This window comes from Schistocerca serialis, chromosome 2, assembly GCF_023864345.2.
Source record: "Schistocerca serialis cubense isolate TAMUIC-IGC-003099 chromosome 2, iqSchSeri2.2, whole genome shotgun sequence".
NCBI classification, from domain to species: Eukaryota; Metazoa; Arthropoda; class Insecta; order Orthoptera; family Acrididae; genus Schistocerca; species Schistocerca serialis.
The window spans coordinates 545334553-545354036 of NC_064639.1; the positions used below are offsets into that span (position 1 = coordinate 545334553).

The 19484-nt window shown below is 38.4% G+C and overlaps 1 protein-coding gene across 3 annotated transcripts in view; it reads right to left on the reverse strand.

The window, feature by feature from the left end:
- The window catches only part of LOC126457520 (peroxisome biogenesis factor 1), a 385437-nt gene that overhangs the window by 277395 nt on the left and 88558 nt on the right, over positions 1 to 19484 (reverse strand). For all 3 annotated transcript variants that reach the window (XM_050093859.1, XM_050093858.1, XM_050093860.1), the window contains 3 exons: positions 11700 to 11989; positions 11503 to 11621; positions 2585 to 2692 (listed from right to left, as the gene is read on the reverse strand). In XM_050093859.1, coding sequence (XP_049949816.1) covers positions 2585 to 2692; positions 11503 to 11621; positions 11700 to 11989 — 517 coding nt within the window. The remainder of the gene's footprint in view (positions 1 to 2584; positions 2693 to 11502; positions 11622 to 11699; positions 11990 to 19484) is intronic.

Consider the following 19484-nt stretch of genomic DNA (forward strand, 5'->3'; position numbering starts at 1 on the left):
GTCATTCCTTACACCCTAAAAAGTCTCTCTCTTATGGTCTGGCCACCCGCACTTGGTGCATCCACAGTGACAAGCAGCTGAGCTATTTCTTGCTAAGTACACTGAAAGTCCTACCAGGGCCTTCACAGATGAGGTACTACCACAGTTGCCAACCTCGAGAAGCGACTTTCAGTAATCGCATGGCAAATAAAGAGGAGGGAAAATTTTAAAAATTAGAAGCTTGATTTAGGGCTTTAAATGCTACATTTCAGACACTTTCCAAATCTAAATAAAGAAGATTTTCCAGGAATAAAAACAACTGTAAATGAAAAAATCAAGTTAAGTGGAAAAAGCTAAAAATTAGTCTAGCAAACAGCTTTCACAATATTACTATCTGAATTTGCTTAAGTACTCAAGCCTATTTTTACAGTACTTATTTTTTTTTTTTACTGTGATCATTTTTCACTTTTCTTTTTACTACAATCGAAATGATATGTAAATCCATGACTACTGGTACTTGGAACATTTACAGAAGCTTTCACCTTTTTTTCAGTTTCACTCTGAATATAATTTGCACTGTTTAATTTTGCATCACCGTTTGTGTCAAGCAAAGGAGCAAAAGATGTTCAATTCCTTGCATTTTTGACAAAAACTAAAATAATCTAAAAGACAAATAAAACCACTGAACACAGATAATGTCACAAAATTACCAAACATTTCAATAACTTTCTTTACTTCCTTCTGCCGTTGTCTTTATATTAACTCTTGTACCTTTTATATGGCCACGACTATCAACCAGCTGGCCATTGTCAAACTGTAGCTAAGAACAGATTTGACTACCAGTGGTGGAACATGCTGCTAAGCATAGGAAGCTTGATATCAATGGCTTCTTCACAACAGTGTCATGTGGATTTCACTTTCCCTCCAATGCCACCTTCTCTGAATTATAAAGATGGGTCAATACAATATAACCTTCGGTACCAGAAGCTTCCTGGCTTCAGCTCCACTAGCCCCTGTCCCACACCACCTCCTGCCCTGCTCCTCCACCCCCTCCCTCTCACCTTTCATCTGCTCTATACTCTATATACTAGACTCTCCTCTCTACATTCTCTCTCTGTTCATCTACTCCATCGTCCAACTCCTCCACCCTCCGAAAACTACTCCTCCATCTCATTCATCTCCACTTCACCCCAGGGTGAGTTCACACATATCATACTCCTTTCCTGTCCCCATGCTGACTCTCCCTCCCAGCCTCAGCTAGCACTAAACTGGGCATTTCTGAAACCTCAACAAAGTTTTCAGTTTTGGTTTACAAGTTTTTGGGTTTGATGTTGGGTTGTGATTTTCTCTCTACACAATATCTTGACAATTTCTTCAGCTGTTTTCATCAAGTGTTGAATGCAGATTTCATCACTGATTGTTTGGACTCCAACCAGGCTGTGAATGGTACATGCTGCTCACCACCCTAGCAATTTGTTGACAAATGGAACAGGACAATAAACAAATTGAAATCCAACAGCAAGGCTGTACCAAAACATAAACATGTTTAAGTAAGAAAAATGTCACAAGGCAAAACCCTTCACTAAGAAGTCACTTAATAAGCATTTACCTAATAACACAACAATGTTGTTTGATGTAACTGAAGTAAAATGAGTGCAGGAATCCATATTACTTAAGCTAAAGCCTCTGTCATTTTTGATTAAATTATCTATAACTTTAATCTCAGTTGCCTCTTTTTATTGCACTGCTCCAGAAATTCATTGTCTGCAACTCAATGCTCGTATTTTTACATTTCATTCCATGTTCACAGGTGAGGCAGTGTTTGTTGACAGCTTATTTTGTTGGTTGCTTTAGTCAAGTGTAACAAGTGTTTTTTACCACTTCATTCAACAGTTCTTATAATTTGTGCAACATATGACATGCCAAATTCAAACTGAATGTCTCACACACCCAGTTTTTGAAGCTGTAGATTATTTTTCACACAACATAGTAGACCCAATGAAATTCAAAGGTCTACTGCTATATCTCATAACACATCTCCATCATGTAAACTCTACTTCCACCTCAAATCATGATTGTCACAACAAATGCCTTGGAAATGAATTACTACCAACAGCATACATATCACATATCTCAGTTATGACAGTAGAACTGCCTGCCATGGATCCATCCCTCCTACCCTCCTCCATGACCACCCTTCCAATCTATGTCAAATATTTTCATACAATTTTATGAGCTCAAATACACATATACAGTTACTCATTCAACAATTAACTGTGTAGAATAATTAATGAAAAAGTGTACATACTGGCCCACTGTTGTACATCAATGTATTATGTGGCCACAATTTCCAATTTATTACAATAATTAATTTCAACAAATTTTTCATTTACAATGGGGATAAGCTTTAAAAATGCACTGATGCATCAAAGGTACACAGAAATAACACTCATTCCATGATAGAAGACATTTGTTAGACACATCTTGTGAAACATTTGACAGCAAAATAAACAACAGAATGAAATCCACAGAGAAATTATTGAGATCCACGTATGCTTTTGAACAAAAGAATTTAGAAAATAATTCTTGCATGCTGCTCACAAACCTCTCAAATGCTTGCAGCAAAGTTCCACAACATGAATATAATATGGTGATTCCTTTACTTCATTGCATAGCATCTTCGCAATGGTGCTTCGTCCAGAACCACTTTTACCTGAAAATGTGAAAGAATAAGTTAAATGTGCAAATAAACACTCACTGGGAAGACCTGAAGATAAGGTACTATTCTTCCTAAAAGCACCTACTACCTGATTTTGCATACAATTCTTTGATTGCTAGCTCATATCCATAGATAAATAATATTTTGGGAAACTGGGTTACTGAACGGTAGTGGGACAAACGTGACAAATATGGCATGTCTATCTTAAACTGCTTGGTGTTCCTACAACAGTAAGCATGGGCAGGCTTGTTGGATATAGTTGTTCTAGGTGCCACTGAAGTAGGATGGTAGAAGAAACACATCTGGATGACATTATACACAGACAGATCATGGGCGGATTAGAGGTTGGTCAGTCAGAACAAAGTGAAAAAAAAAAGAGAAGTCTACCACCTATAGTTTCTTTTTATGAGAAATTTTCAGCAGAGAGGAAACATTTAACAGCATATGGGCAAGGTTAATGATAAACTATGGCTGAGCACTAGTAACATCACTGCTGCCCTAACTGATTAAATACAGTCACCCATCATAGGACCTGACCGGGCTGGAAACCTCATGCCAGTCCCTAAGTTACACAATTGCCATCAAACTATGCATTAACAGGTTCTTGAAATTCCTCTGGATGCTTGTCAACATCATCAATGAAATCCCCTTAAACAAAAGCACAGCATGGGCAGGAGAATATCGTGCCTTGCCTGCCACGAGTGGATCCAGGAATATTGGCTTGTCGCCCTGTTCTCAGGAAATCACAGTTCAGCTTGGAGAGCATAGGAACAGTATTAAAGTTCAATGTTATCTTGATGAAGAGATCATCAGAGATGGAGGAAAGGTTGGAATGGGGAGGGACTGAGAGGGAAATTGGCTGTACTCTTTTTCAAGAGAACCATTCTGATATTCCCTTAGGTGATTTGTGGAAAACCACAAAAAACCTAAATCTGTTTGGCCAAAAATAGAACAGAACTGCCATTGTTCTGAATGCAAGTCCAGAGTCTTGCCTCTGAATCTCCTCACTCACCAGTTTGCAATGCAATTCTCAACATACTGTAATATGATGTATCCCTTGACACACACTTGCCAGTAGTTGAAGGGCAGCTGGCAATGTTGTTTTTTGTAAAACATAGCACATTGTTATATGCATTTTCTCATAGTATATATTTATTTATGCATTTATTTTACCTGGCAAGATTAGGGCCTTCAGGCCCTCTCTTACACCTAACCAGGCATACTCAGATTGAACGAATTTCAGTTTGTACAGAACATTATGGACATACCACGTGTTATACAGTATTAATGTTAAAGAAAAAAAAAATAGAGATTACAACATTAGTACACGGATAATTATAACAATAAAAAAATTATAACAGAATGAAATTTTCACTCTACAGTGGAGTGTGCGCTGATACGAAACTTCCTGGCAGATTAAAACGGTGTGCCGGACCGAGACTCGAACTCGGGACCTTTGCCTTTCGCGCGCAAGTGCTCTACCAACTGAGCTACCCAAGCACAGTAGCTCAGTTGGTAGAGCACTTGCGCGCGAAAGGCAAAGGTCCCGAGTTTGAGACTCGGTCCGGCACACCGTTTTAATCTGCCAGGAAGTTTCAAAATTATAACAATTAATAATAATAATAATAATAATAGTAATGACTATGTATATGAAAGTAAACATATTTTTCTTTTATGAATGTCAGTCCTATTGGTAGTTGGGAATTTTCTCGTTATGTTCTTGCAGCTTGTGAGTTATTCACATTGAGCAGAGACATAAGACGGTAGAATGGGGTGAAAGAGATATAGAAGAGGTAGCTAGGTTAGAGGAAGAGAAATAGAATGGTAAAATTCGAAGCTATGATGGAGAGGAGAAAGAAAGAATGAAAGGGGCACAACAATGGTGGCTATACCGTCCCTAATATGTAAGTTTTGAGTTGCCTCTTGAGTGTTGAGTGGTTCTGGATAAGACGCAGATCACGGGGGAGTGCGTTCCATAGTCATATGGCTGAGATGGAGAATGACACGGACAAAGATTTTGTGTTATGTAAAGGTAGAGCCAAGATGCTATATGTATCTAATTTGGTATTGCGGTTGTGGAATGATGATAGGTGTTTAATGTGAGAAGATAATTATTGGCGGAACATGAATTCCATGAGATGAATGATAATGCCAAACCACACAGCTATCACCTGGTGGACATGTACCAGCAACACGACAACTTCACATGCTGGGAAGGTCAGCTGCCACTCCCACGCCCCCACCCCCTTCAGATTTAAGTTCTGTTGGACAAAGCCTAAAAACTGCAGACTTAGCCTAGCAGAAGAGTCCCATGATTGACTTAGCAGAAAAAAGTCATAGCAGAGGGTCACAAGAAACCTCAGGGGTAGGGGGTATGTGCTTTTGCACAAGAAGCCATATTCTGACTATGCTGACACTGCAAAAGTCATCACCTGGGTATCCTGAAAGGCAAGGTTGCTACACAGCCTTGGCACAGAAAGGACTGCAGTATCCCTGACACTTTGAAAAGATCGGGACTTTGAGACAGTGATGTCATAATTTCCCAGCGACAATACCTCCCTCAGGACTCAGTACTTCTGTGTCTTAGGGGAAGAAAAGTGATAAAGACATGCAAACATGTGGCCTCTCCACTTGCCCCCCAAGCACCTGCAGTGTGTCAGACAGAGTGCAAACATCCGCAGAAGTTGTCAAAGATTACCGATGTTAATGACAGACGTATGAGCACTTGCACATGTGCAAGGTGGCTGGTACAGGTGCTTGTTCACAGCGATGTGGAATTCACGCACTTGAATTCACTTGCACACAGGCTGGGAATTTGCAGTGTGTGCATTCGCAATGTACTTCGCTTAACACCGGAGTTGGGCGAAATTAATGCAAATGAAATTATGGATACATATAAAATATCATTCAATATTTGTCAATAACAAACATTACTCAAAATATTACTCCCTCACACAAATAAAAAAGCTTCATCAACTGTGAATAAAAAGTATTATGAACAATAGATAAATTTTAAACCCAATGCCATTTATTGCCCAACTCTTCGGCCAATGGATGCATTTTCTGAATTTGTTTTCAAAACCAACTTTTTTTCCAAACATTACATCGGAAATTTTATTTGATTTTCAAAGACTTGCCTTTGTGATGCTAAAGAAATACATTCTATACGTGCAAAGAGGATAAGCCATTGGTGTGTGACATCTACTGAATTCATGTTTATATTGTGACTAAACTCAGAGGTTGTACAGAGTTTCAGGGAGAGCATAAGGGAACAATTGACAGGAATGGGGGAAAGAAATACAATAGAAGAAGAATGGGTAGCTCTGAGGGATGAAGTAGTGAAGGCAGCAGAGGATCAAGTAGGTAAAAAGACGAGGGCTAATAGAAACCCTTGGGTAACAGAAGAAATACTGAATTTAATTGATGAAAGGAGAAAATATAAAAATGCAGTAAATGAAGCAGGCAAAAAGGAATACAAACGTCTCAAAAATGAGATCGACAGGAAGTGCAAAATGGCTAAGCAGGGATGGCTAGAGGAAAAATGTAAGGGTGTAGAGGCTTGTCTCACTAGGGGTAAGATAGATACTGCCTACAGGAAAATTAAAGAGACCTTTGGAGAGAAGAGAACCACTTGTATGAATATCAAGAGCTCGGATGGAAACCCAGTTCTAAGCAAAGAAGGGAAGGCAGAAAGGTGGAAGGAGTATATAGAAGGTCTATACAAGGGCGATGTACTTGAGGACAATATTATGGAAATGGAATAGGATGTAGATGAAGATGAAATGGGAAATATGATACTGTGTGAAGAATTGGACAAAGCACTAAAAGATAGAAGTAAAAACAAGGCCCTAGGAGTAGACAACATTCCATTACAACTATTGATAGCCTTGGGAGAGCCAGCCCTGACAAAACTCTACCATCTGGTCAGCAAGATGTATGAGACAGGCGAAATACCCTCAGACTTCATGAAGAATATAATAATTCCAATCCCAAAGAAAGCAGGTGTTGATAGATGTGAAAATTACCGAACTATCAGTTTAGTAAGTCACAGCTGCAAAATACTAACACGAATTCTTTACAGAAGAATGGCAAAACTAGTACAAGCCGAGCTCAGGGAAGATCAGTTTGGATTCCGTAGAAATGTTGGAACACGTGAGGCAATACTGACACTATAACTGATCTTAGAAGAAAGATTAAGGAAAGGCAAACCTACGTTTCTAGCAGTTGTAGACTTAGAGAAAGCTTTTGACAATGTTGACTGGAATACTCTCTTTCAAATTCTAAAGGTGGCAGGGGTAAAATACAGGGAGCAAAAGGCTATTTACAATTTGTACAGAAACTAAATGGTAGTTATAAGAGTCGAGGGACATGGAAGGGAAGCAGTGGTTGGGAAGGGAGTGAGACAGGGTTGTAGCCTCTCCCCGATGTTATTCAATGTCTATATTGAGCAAGCAGTAAAAGAAACAAAAGAAAAATTCGGAGTAGGTATTAAAATCCATGGAGAAGAAATAAAAACTTTGAGGTTCACCGATGACATTTTAATTATGTCAGAGACAGCAAAGGACTTGGAAGAGCAGTTGAATGGAATCGACAGTTTCTTGAAAGGAAGATATAAGATGAACATCAACAAAAGCAAAACGAGGATAATGGAATGTAGTCAAATTAAGTCGGGTGATGCTGAGAGAATTGGATTATGAAATGAGATACTTAAAGTAATAAAGGAGTTTTGCTATTTGGGGAGCAACATAACTGAAGATGGTCGAAGTAGAGATGATATAAAATGTAGACTGGCAATGGCAAGGAAAGCGTTCCTGAAGAAGAGAAATTTGTTAACATCGAGTATAGATTTAAGTGTCAGGAAGTCGTTTCTGAAAGTATTTGTATGGAGTGTAGCTATGTTGGAAGTGAAACATGGACGATAACTAGTTTGGACAAGAAGAGAATAGAAGCTTTCGAAATGTGGTGCTACAGAAGAATGCTGAAGATTAGATGGGTAGATCACATAACTAATGAGGAGGTATTGAATAGAATTGGGGAGAAGAGGAGTTTGTGGCACAACTTGACTAGAAGAAGGGATCAGTTGGTAGGACATATTCTGAGGCATCAAGGGATCACCAATTTAGTATTGGAAAGCAGTGTGGAGGGTAAAAATCATAGAGGAAGACCAAGAGATGAATACACTAAGCAGATTCAGAAGGATGTAGGTTGCAATAGGTACTGGGAGATGAAGAAGCTTGCACAGGATAGAACAGCAGGGAGAGCTGCATCAAACCAGTCTCTGCACTGAAGACCACAACAACAACAATGTGATAATGAAATATTAATTTCAGCTCACAACCTTCTACAGCAAAAATTGAGAGTTCATCAATTCTGCTGACATTTTTGGCAAATAATTCATTCTGGTTCCATCTTAGCTTCATTTCTCAAATCACATTCTGCATAAAATCTTCTTTTTACACCATATCATCATTTGAAACTCACGACCTGCTTTCTTTGTAACTTTTTTGGCTATTACATGTCAGTAGTTTGTTGTAAGCCTCTCTTTGTCATGGATAGAATATAGATGTTCTACTTGTTTTTAAATTGTGGGTAAGACATTGATTGCTGCAACAACTGCAGTTATTGTAGAAAGGTGGAAAAGTCTTCCAATAGTCTCTAGACACTTTATTGATAAAAAAATTACCAGGGTGCTGTAATATTGTGTTTCTTTTATGAGCCCAAACCCAGTGTCTCTCTTGGAACGATTATTAAAAAAATTGAGTGTGTTGGAAAAATTTTGGTCTGTGCATATTTGAGGGCAACTCTAGACATGGTGTTTGACAACACCATACTGGTAGGTGCAGGGAGAGTTGAACAGGGACATGTCAGTAATGTAACTGCTAAGTATTTTTAAGTTTTATTTGTTATGCACTGAAGTTAGTAAAGATGTGCTCAACCTGAAGCTGGGTCTGAACACTGCAGTGCTTTACTATAAGTCATGACAACGTAAGAAGGTCCCTAAGGCTCAGAGCATTGTTGCCAGCTTACAGCATTGAAGATGCGCAAAGCTGCCACATCCACTCCCTTGCAACTGTCAGCAATCAACTTATGCTGACTTAACCATAGGCAATGTCATGTACTCTTGACTTCCTCTGACCTTTGAACTGATTTACACAGCCAGTTGGAGGTGGACCTAAATTTTCAACATGTACCCGAAACATGGTACAACTTGATTTGGCATTTTTGTCATTTGTTACAGGTGAAAGATGCAATAAGTAACAGAGGAAATTGTAGGACCAATGGGGGATTCAACCACAAACATTTAGTTGTGTAGTCTGGAACTTTACCCAGTGACCCAGTGAAGCAGGTTGCTGCACAAACCATTAATAAGTTATTTGTCAAACAGAAACTGCACTGAGCCAAGGGAAGAAACACTAGCCATAGAATCTGCTACAAGAAGTAAACAAAGAAAATATAGTGGCATTCTACAGTACTCATTATTTAAGTCACAAATAATTTATTCACAAATAAATTTGTCTGAATGATCCACTTACTCAAATAATTATCTTGAAAGAAATTTATTCACATAATGCTCATTTCTGCTTACCACAATATGTTATGCTTCCTTTCTCTTTCCACTCACTACAGTTCATATTATCAACTTCAACAAGTCCTATGAGTTCATTTGCTCGATTTACTCATGAAAGCTTGAGGTGTAGCTGAACTTAAGGTTTTTTGGTTAATTGCAAATAAAGTTGACAATTACAGTCTGTTGTCATGCTCCTTGACATAAATCCTTTCCAAAACATGTCTCAATATCAGTGTGATTTTAGCAGTTGACTGAATGTGAGCATTGTTTCATGAGCTATTATTTTATGCAAATTTACAGTTCCACAGCTAAAACAATGTCCTTCAATAATGTCAATATTGAAGTATCACTTTAATTTTCATTATACATGATCATACTTAGTCACTGTGGTAACATTTGGTGAATCTCATGTATACAACACACACTTTCTCCACAGAAAACAGGGAAAAATCAACAGAAAAAAGAAATTCTGATTGTAAATGCATCCAAACTCTAGCCAGGACCATAAGTGCCGCTAAGTTGTGGCAAAGCCATATAGAGTCCACATTTCCCTAGCTGCATGATCCTAGACACAAAAAATTAGAATTGTTGAGTTTCACAGTGATCAGTACATAAATTTTCATATACAGAACAAACATATTTGTAAGACTGATGTACAACCAAACATATTTTACAAAATTATTTAATGCTTTAAAATTCAGCTAAGTTGGATTTTACTTTGTTTGATGAGCTACAAGAACTAATGTGATTTTGATTTAGAGAAAATATTGTCGGCTAGAAATTTAGAAACATATATGTTCACTATTATCCTTATGCAATGTGAATCTCCTTATTTATATGAATGAGCACCATATAGCAAATTAGAGTAAATTGCATGAAAGTATTAGTCAGTGAGATAATCAATCAATGCTGCATGTCATTGTGTACAGAAAAATTAAGATAAGAAAAGTATGTACTTAAAGTTCAGAATCTAGCAGTGGTTTTGACCAAATCTGCAATGGAAAAATTGGGCTGCTTCAAGTTTAGTTATCATGGAGGACAAACAGTTTTAGGTAATCTAAAACACATTACTGGAAAATCGAAATTTTTAAGTTTCAAATGGCATAGGTCACCTTCTCAAGTATAAGTGTTAACTCGCAGGTTTTTGGATGTGGTGAACTGTAGTGCTAACTTCAGTTATTCATAGTGCTAACTTCAGTTATTCAGTTAACTGAAAGTTTTAATTAACAGCACCCTAATGAAAACTAATAACACCAATGGAACCACAACAGCCAAAAAAGTAATCTGAATAATAATTCCACTGAAATTCAGTCTAAATAAGAACTTGAGATTTTTAAGTCTCTGTATGCCCATCTTTTTAGAGATGGTTGCGGGACTCGGCTTTTCTACGGGAGGATGTCAAATTAAACACCTTTCAGCTGTCTAGTTTCCACCTTATTTTATTTATCAACCAGTTTGAGCGTATTACTATGCCAACTTCAAGGCCCTGACTAAAGTGTAGGGGAATCTATCTTACTTGTGATCAAAACAAGGGGCAGCAATAGTGGCATTAGTTGATTTTTGCTTTATTGATCACTTCAGCCATCACCAGCCAACTCTGCGCTTCTGGATGGACATGAAACAGTTAGCATTAATTTTCATGTTAGTTTAGATGTGGTGTTCATTACAGGTGGCACAAAGCAAACATGGCAAGGGCTACATTAAGAAGTGTCAGAGACAGTTTTATAGCAAGAGGTGAGGGAGGGAGGGAGGGAGGGAGGGAGGGAGGGAGGGAGGGAGGGAGGGAGGGAGGGAGGGAGGGAGAGCACACACACTTGGTGATGCCCCCTATCTTTCTGTGCAGAACGCATCTACTAAATCACCTTCTTATGTGCACACCACTATAGTAATGGTTGGTGCCTCATTTAATGTTCCCAAAGCCTCCCCTCCCCCATTATTGTATGTATGCCTAACCTTTCTTTGTCATTCTATTTATCTCTGTTTTAGTCTACTCCACTTTCTTCTTAAGAGTGCCTACAGTTTTGTTCTAACTATGGAGAAATCCTCAAACATCTGGTTATTGTTGGACAATTTCAGACAACCCACAGAGAATACTGCTATTTTTCTTGTGTCATATGGCACTGTCTAATCTTTGATAACTGCAGAAAATTATCATCAGCAAATGTGGAATACTACACATTTGTGGAACCTAATACCCTGCATAAAATGAAACAGTGTAATTGAAATTACTACATACCAACAATAAGTATGTTTTGTAGTATCAGATTTGGCCACATTTCTGGAGGCAATGAACCTCCTAAATGCAATCCAACCTCCAGTGTAGTTAAACCTACATTTAGTATATCCCTCTGCCACCTGTAGAACAATAGCAGTAATAAGAAGAAAACATCACACCGAAGTAGAAAAATGATAATTACTATCAGCATTACTTACTCAGCAAAAAAACTATTATTTTTTGACAAAAGTTTACTTTCATCATCTTTTTCAATCTCTAATGTTCTCTCACAGAATTCAGTAACCTTCACAGCACACTTCTTCATAGATTCTGAGTTTAAGATACAGTACTCCAATTTGTCAGGAATAATTTTTACCAATACAGTCTTCTTTGGCATAATAGCACTTAGAGGAAATAATGTCTCAGAATTTAGAAGAATGCCATGTTTCTTGCTGTACTTCTGTACAAATGTCTGAAATAACTTTGGCGCACTTTCGTCGCTTTCTTCCTATAAAGAAATAAAAAGCAACTTGCAACACTTTTGGTTGTATGATTTAAAAGTATAACACAAAACTACATGTTCACCCAATTTTTATTATTCCACACAAATAGGACATACTAAAAGCAGCACTATAAAAGAATATATGGAGTACCAACAGATCTAACAAGTGCATGGTAATTTGTATAACAGAGAAAAGAAAAAGATTAACATAAGAAATACATGTCATGAATTATCATTTTGGCTACTTACAAAATAAACATGTAAAAATAAGAACTAATGTCTTTGAAGAACCAATGCTCACCACCAATAACCACATACAGTACAATGTGAATATAATTGATTAAATAAAAGTAATTTATGTCCACACAGGCTATCTGGTATTTACTTCAAAGAGTCGTAGCTCCAAGAATTGTAGCTCCAAGTACTGAATATTTAAAACAGAAAATAATAAATAATATTTTCTCTAGAATGAACTGTTTCTCAAGAGTAGCAGATGTTTAGATACAGCATGAAACAACAAAATCTTATTGATCTGTCCCACACCATTACACTGTTTCCAACAAATTTTACGAACAACACAACATGCACAAATACACCACTTAAATGCAACATTGTGTGCCAGGTGAAGACATGATAGCAAAATGTCAGATCTAGTAATTATGATTAAGCTGTCCTCCAGAAAAAAAGCTTAATCTTAATACTACTGTGCCTTACTATAAATGGCCCTATTGGAGTTTAAGTACTCGCATCTTCCTCCAACTTATCCAGACATTCAATAGGGGAAACTAAAATTTAATGTAGATTCTGACTCTAGGTACAACTCTGCATTTTTCAGATGTGCAAAGCAATGCAGAGATGAAAATGTAGTAAGTAAAAAATCCTATGACCAACAGGATTTAATCCTGAACCTTTGGATTTGTAGTCTGAGACTTACCCTATCAGCATCACACTACACCATCTTGACCTACACCATGTAAAACTGGATGAACAATGTTTGCAAAAAGTTGTTTATAATGTGTAAAATGTGGATAACACCAAACTCTCTTAAATAACAACTGTTCAAAATTATGTTATTTCAGACCACTGAAGATTTTCAGGAGAATAGAAGAAAAGTGTGTATGCCAGGTACTTCAAAATCTTTTTATATTAGTCACAGATTTTTGTCATGCAACGCAGAAATTCAAACTTGATTTTCAAATTGAAGAACCAACAGCCCATACGGAAAATGATGGACTTTTATTATTATCTGATATTTTTATGTCTTCATCTAGTGCTGTGAGAACATTTAAGCTATCACTTTCAATTCCAGATTAAGAGGACTAGGTCAGTCAACAAATTATTATTAATAGGAACATGATTAAGTTGGCTGGGTACCTGAAAATACAGGGTGAGCAAACCAAGCTGTTCACCTCAAATATTTCTGGAACATAATTCTGTTTTCATCCAGATGAATTGTGAAAAAATCCTTATTAAATGACATTCTTCGATCCTTATTAAATGACATTCTTCGTTATATTGTCACATCTTAACCAGGCACTAGTATGAATCCGAAAACAAGACCCTCAATCAAGAACAGCAATTAGTACTGAAAGCACATTTATTACAAACACCAATGTACATTCAGAGGAGAGGAGAACAGAACTAGACTAATGGACAGAGAATGCTGCTATTTATATGAACAGTGACTATTCCAGAATATACAAAGATTACAAACATAAGAACTTTCAAGAACCTTTCAGAAAGGATAAATACTAAATAACAATTAATTGCTGGTTTGAACTGATGAACAGCAACACACCAGCCAGTGATGCTAACAGTTATGCCACACCGCATGCAGAACTAGCAGCATTGCTCCCTCTCCTGGAAAAACAGCCACCTGCCATTTCAGAAGTTTGTCAAATGACTTCTTTATGTCAGTGCTGGTTTATCCCCCAGGGCTGTAGTAGGGCTTCATACAAAGAGCAAGGATAACACCTCTGCACTTTTGTCATCTTGTGAACTGTTATAATCCAGGACTTTGTATTTGACACACGATACACAAGAAAGGATATGATACAGGCCGAAGTAGCACTTCAGTAACTTTTCTGATAGTCCTCTTTCCACACAGCCTTAAAAATCCATACCAACTCTCCCAGACCTTATCTCACTGGATGGTCTTTGTGTTATAGTGCTCTCGATCTTTCTCCTGGGCACCAAGGGTCTGTATGAGTCAGCTGTCTTACTTCTTCGGTCCTGGTGATGAAATTCCACATAATCGTCCTGAGTACCATCTGGTTGAAAAGGAACAGCATGTCCAATGTCATTTCAGCCCCATGCCTGTGGCACAGGAAGAAAAGTGTGAAACCTGTAGTGTCCTACTTCACATTACGTGTGAATATCACGACAGGCAGTACAGTATTTCGATCTCTCACTGTTCGACATCTGCTTACATTGAGAGCAAGTTTGCCAAACTCTTATTAAGCTGTTCTGTAAGACCATTCATTTGTCAGTGATAGGCACTTGTCATGCTGTGGGTGATGTCACAATGTGAATTCCCTCTGATACTAGTATCAAGTGGACATCTTTTGCATGATCAGAGATTATCACATGGGACGCTCCGTGCTTCAAAATGACATCTTCTACAATGAAACTGCAACTTCTGGAGCTTCAGCAGTCAGCACAGATTTGATGACAGCATAGCAGGCAAGGCAGTCAGTGCAAACTACTATCCACTGATTCCTGTTTGTCAACTTTGGGAAATTCCCCAAGAGGTCTATTCCAATTTGGTGGCATGGTGCTGCTGCATGTGGAACTGGTACCAGCAGCTCCAGAGGTAACTGCAGCACCTCCTTCCATCACTAGAATTCTTTACAGTGACTCACATATGAGTAGTGTCTAAAATATCAGTAGAGACCTGACAAGTGATACAAGCGTCTCATTGTATCAAGAGTCTTCATGAATCCCAGGTGACCAGATGTTGGGGCATCAAGAAAAAACTTCAGGATGGTTGGCCATATATGAACTACGATGATGATCAACCATTTCAACCCCACTGGATCATAGTTCCCCTTCAGGGTGGCTACAAAGAAATGATTCAAAAATTCCTCGATTTTGAAATTTTATTAGTATTTTAAAGACAATTAAAGTTTAATTGTTTTCTAACTGTCAGTAACCAAATATGGTACAAAACTCACAAAAATGGTTTATTTTATTCATTTTTAGTACACTACATTGGCATTTTATAAGTAATTTAACAATATTATAAAATGTATAAAATTTAAAACAGGTAACACAAAAACAAGATAATGACTTGTCATATGAACTAGAACAAATTAAAATTCTAAATTTGGTAGAACAATTTACTGAAGATTTTTACATTACTCATCAAATGCTTGAATCTTAGCTTAAAGTTCAGCTTTTCTTGATGTAAAATATTTTCTTTCAAAATCCTCTGATTCTATTATTGTATCTTCTTTTTCCTGGTGTTCAGTTTCTTCTGGTACTTTTGAACGCAAGTTCCGGTAAGAATGAATTAAATATTTTGGAAAATCAAGAGCTGCAACATCTCCAGTTATTTCATTTAGGATAGAGTCATATATTAATCGTTGAGCAATTAAAGTTTCATTCTTCATATTCTCAACTAAGCATTCACAACTGACTAAAAAACCTCTTTCAATATTAGCGCTGCTATGAGAAAAAATGAAAACTATCTTTAACATTTTTACTAATGATCATGTATTGCTATGCAAAAGAATTAATTCATTCAAAAAATGATCTAAGCATTTCTTAGTCTGTGAATAAGTTCTGAGAAGTAGTTGTGCTGGAGACTGAGGGCAAAAAATGTTGATACCTCGTGTAATTTCATCAGCCACAATCCAAAATAGCATTCAAAATAGTGAGCAAACTTATCAATCTCCCTCTTCTGACTTTAGGAAAATATACAAGACTTGGAGCAAAATATGAGATTGCTTTGATAAGATTATATAGTAAGGGTGATTGCAGCTTTTCTATTAAAGCTATGACACTCAGTTGTGGCATCTTTTCTAAATTTCAAAATCATAAGATCAATACTTTGATAACTTTTTTAGTACCAGATCCTATTTGTACAGATTCAAATTGTTTTTATTAGTTAAGTCAATACTTGATAAGGAGACAACACACTTCAGTATATCTGCTTTGCTAAACTTCTGCATTATAATTGGAATAACCATCACTAAAGAGTTGTGCAGAAACAGTGCTGCAGGAGCACTAGTTCAATATTCTTGTATGAATGATTGTGACTAAGCTGCTAATGACTGAAAGAATAATAATTTCACTGGCAGAAAAGGATCTGAAGAAGCCCCAGTTACTATTTTGTCACTGGTGCTACTCGGTTCTCTTTTATCACACTGTAAACCCACCACAGTTTTTTTTAAGATTAGAAATAATTTCAAAAGTCAAAACCCAAAAGGGTTCCAAAATTTCTTACGATAAAGATTTGATGCTGAATACTCTGTCAACTGAGTGTGAAGAGTCAGCATGTCTTTAAACACACAATAAAATAATTGAACAGTATTCCAATTAGTGGCTTCAGTTCCACATTCAAATGCACCACGAATGATATGAGTATTGCAGTCGCCAATATCAAGTATCATCGGATCATTAATTTATTTAATAGACTGCAGCTCAGAATTCAGACCTCCAAAAAATTTATGATCAACATTTGGTCCAACCACAGAGATTTGTAACATTTTATTGCAGCATATGAGAGGTATTAAGTGTTTCCTTGAATGACATAAGATGATCAGAAGCTCTTGTACAATGAACAAAAGTAAATGTTAAGTACTATGTACAAAACTTTTTTTTCTGTCATTGTTCCAAAATCTTATATTTATATCCATTTGAGTTTGATAGATTTCATTGAGTGATTCATCAAATTTTATAGCAAAACGATTCCCTCAGTCTATATGACAGAGCAAACCCATAATGAATTGAGTACACAATTTTAGTTTGCTGCAGTTCCATTGTACTTTATATAAAATGACCTTCCCTACCCTCTGGCTCCTACCCTTGTAACTGCCCCCGGTGTAAAACCTGTCCCATGCACCCTCCCACCACCACCTACTCCAGTCCTGTAACCCGGAAGGTGTACACGATCAAGGGGAGAGCCACGTGTGAAAGCACCCACGTGATTTACCAACTGACCTGCCTACACTGTGAAGCTTTCTATGTGGGAATGACCAGCAACAAACTGTCCATTCGCATGAATGGACACAGGTAGACAGTGTTTGCTGGTAATGATCATCACCCTGTGGCTAAACATGCCTTGGTGCACGGCCAGCACATCTTGGCACAGTGTTACACCATCCGGGTTATCTGGATACTTCCCACTAACACCAACCTGTCAGAACTCCGGAGATGGGAACTTGCCCTTCAGTATATCCTCTCTTCTCGTTATCCGCCAGGCCTCAATCTCCACTAATTTCAATTTGCCGCCGCTCATACCTCACCTGTCTTTCAACAACATCTTTGCCTCTGTACTTCCGCCTCGACTGACATCTCTGCCCAAACTCTTTGCCTTTACAAATGTCTGCTTGTGTCTGTGTATGTGCGGATTGATATGTGTGTGTGTGTGCGCGCGAGTTTATACCTGTCCTTTTTTCCCCCTAAGGTAAGTCTTTCCGCTCCCGGGATTGGAATGACTCCTTACCCTCTCCCTTAAAACCCACTTCCTTTCGTCTTCCCCTCTCCTTCCCTCTTTCCTGATGAGGCAACTGTTTGTTGCGAAAGCTTGAATTTTGTGTGTATGTTTGTGTTTGTTTGTGTGTCTATCGACCTGCCAGCGCTTTTGTTCGGTAAGTCACCTCATCTTTGTTTTTTTTATATATATATATATATATATATATATATATATATATATATATATATATATATATATATATATATATATATATATAAAAAGAAAGATGATGAAACTTACCAAACAAAAGCGCTGGCAGGTCGATAGACACACAAACAAACACAAACATACACACAAAATTCTAGCTTTCGCAACCAATGGTTGCCTCGTCAGGAAAGAGGGAAGGAGAAGGAAAGACAAAAGGATATGGGTTTTAAGGGAGAGGGTAAGGAGTCATTCCAATCCCGGGAGCGGAAAGACTTACCTTAGGGGGAAAAAAGGACAGGTATACACTCACACACACACACATATCCATCCACACATACACAGACACAAGCAGACATTTGTAAAGGCAAAGAGTTTGGGCAGAGATGTCAGTCGGGGCAGATGTACCAAAGATGAAGTTGAAAGACAGGTGAGGTATGAGCGGCGGCAAATTGAAATTAGCGGAGATTGAGGCCTGGCGGATAGCGAGAAGAAAGGATATGCTGAAGGGCAAGTTCCCATCTCCGGAGTTCTGACAGGTTGGTGTTAGTGGGAAGTATCCAGATAACCCGGACGGTGTAACACTGTGCCAAGATGTGCTGGCCATGCACCAAGGCATGTTTAGCCACAGGGTGATCCTCATTACCAACAAACACTGTCTGCCTGTGTCCATTCATGCGAATGGACAGTTTGTTGCTGGTCATTCCCACATAGAGCGCTTCACAGTGTAGGCAGGTCAGTTGGTAAATCACGTTCCTCCCCACTCCACCAAGAGTGGCTTTCCGCCGTCCACCTAACCTTCGCAACCTCTTAGTTCATCCCTATGAAATCCCCAAACCACCTTCCCTACCCTCTGGCTCCTACCCCTGTAACCGCCCCCGGTGTAAAACCTGTCCCATGCACCCTCCCACCACCACCTATTCCAGTCCTGTAACCCGGAAGGTGTACACGATCAAAGGCAGAGCCACGTGTGAAAGCACCCACGTGATTTACCAACTGACCTGCCTACACTGTGAAGCGTTCTATGGGGGAATGACCAGCAACAAACTGTCCATTCGCATGAATGGACACAGGCAGACAGTGTTTGTTGGTAATGAGGATCACCCTGTGGCTAAACATGCCTTGGTGCACGGCCAGCACATCTTGGCACAGTGTTACACCGTCCGGGTTATCTGGATACTTCCCACTAACACCAACCTGTCAGAACTCCGGAGATGGGAACTTGCCCTTCAGCATATCCTTTCTTCTCGCTATCCGCCAGGCCTCAATCTCCGCTAATTTCAATTTGCCGCCGCTCATACCTCACCTGTCTTTCAACTTCATCTTTGGTACATCTGCCCCGACTGACATCTCTGCCCAAACTCTTTGCCTTTACAAATGTCTGCTTGTGTCTGTGTATGTGTGGATGGATATGTGTGTGTGTGTGAGTGTATACCTGTCCTTTTTTCCCCCTAAGGTAAGTCTTTCCGCTCCCGGGATTGGAATGACTCCTTACCCTCTCCCTTAAAACCCATATCCTTTTGTCTTTCCTTCTCCTTCCCTCTTTCCTGACGAGGCAACCATTGGTTGCGAAAGCTAGAATTTTGTGTGTATGTTTGTGTTTGTTTGTGTGTCTATCGACCTGCCAGCGCTTTTGTTTGGTAAGTTTCATCATCTTTC